Genomic DNA, 1,134 nt, shown 5'->3' with positions numbered 1-1,134 from the left:
TCGGCGTCATAAAATCATAAATCGTATACGGGCATGAGACTTCCCCGTATGGGCGTTATTATAATATTATACAAATAATTCGCATCTCCTATGCATATTGACATAATAAATCGTCATTATTCAACAGTTATAATATACTATAATAGTAGTTATATCTGTGCATTATTCATAATTACTAATAAATGTTATGTAAAACTATTTTAGTACCAATTTTTGCAAGTAATACAAATTAGATTTCTTATTAAGTTATCTATTTTATATTGAATGATAATATTGTAAAATAGTTATTACTAATTATTAGCTATGGATTTTGTGAATTATCTAGATAAATTTATCTAGATGGCTATAATTTGTATCTAGATAAAAATTAGATGTCAATTTTATTTTTTATCTAGATAAGATAAAGATATGAAATTTTTATCTAGATAACATATCTAGATAAATTTATCTAGATAAAATTATCTAAAGCACAACACTGCGTAGAAGAAACGGTCACCATTTCTAAATCGGTAAAAACTATCAGCAATAACACAACTTCCAGTAGGGCCAAACATAGATCCGATTACTTTATCTTCCAATAAAATTCCAACGTAATAATCAATATCGTCAACCGATGAATAGAAATTTTTTAACTGGTCAATTTTCTATATAATATAACAAATCGAGCTAGATAGTTCAAATTTAATATTTCAAAATAAATATGAACAAATTAAGCGAAGTGACTTACTTTTGATGGTATGTAATCCGATAAATCATCAAATGACTTTGCTTGTGGCAGTCCGCATAAACTTCTCATTTTAGTGTAGGGCGGAAGACCGACATCACGACCGCGTTGTATGTCGTAAGAAAGCAGATCAAATCCTGTAGTATTGATTGATGGAATTTCAATAACAATATTTGAAATCTTTAAACAGAAATAGAAATCAAATTAATTATAGATATTTTAATTAACAAATTACTGTATAATAATTACAAGGTTATTATATGAAGACTGGGGTTCGCGTCCAGGAGTTTCTGTTACACCCCTAAGTAATCCATCAACGTTACCAATCAATGTATCCGGTCTTAAAAACGATATAGAACGTTCTTCCACTTCATATGTAGTGTAATTTTCATTCATATAGCTGTAAAATG

The 1,134-nt window shown here is 28.1% G+C and overlaps 1 protein-coding gene across 1 annotated transcript in view; it reads right to left on the bottom strand.

Moving 5' to 3' along the window:
- Nucleotides 1-443: 443 nt before the first annotated feature.
- Nucleotides 444-1,134, bottom strand: part of LOC100569591 (peroxidase-like) — a 6,038-nt gene continuing 5,347 nt past the window's right edge. Inside the window, exons 8-10 of the mRNA XM_016808922.2 lie at nt 974-1,124; nt 728-904; nt 444-644 (exon numbers count right to left, since the gene is read on the bottom strand). Coding sequence (XP_016664411.1) covers nt 459-644; nt 728-904; nt 974-1,124 — 514 coding nt within the window. The 3' untranslated portion in view covers nt 444-458. The remainder of the gene's footprint in view (nt 645-727; nt 905-973; nt 1,125-1,134) is intronic.

This window comes from Acyrthosiphon pisum, unplaced genomic scaffold (assembly GCF_005508785.2).
Source record: "Acyrthosiphon pisum isolate AL4f unplaced genomic scaffold, pea_aphid_22Mar2018_4r6ur Scaffold_370;HRSCAF=794, whole genome shotgun sequence".
Taxonomy (NCBI): domain Eukaryota; kingdom Metazoa; phylum Arthropoda; class Insecta; order Hemiptera; family Aphididae; genus Acyrthosiphon; species Acyrthosiphon pisum.
This window is presented reverse-complemented; position numbering and strand designations above follow the sequence as displayed.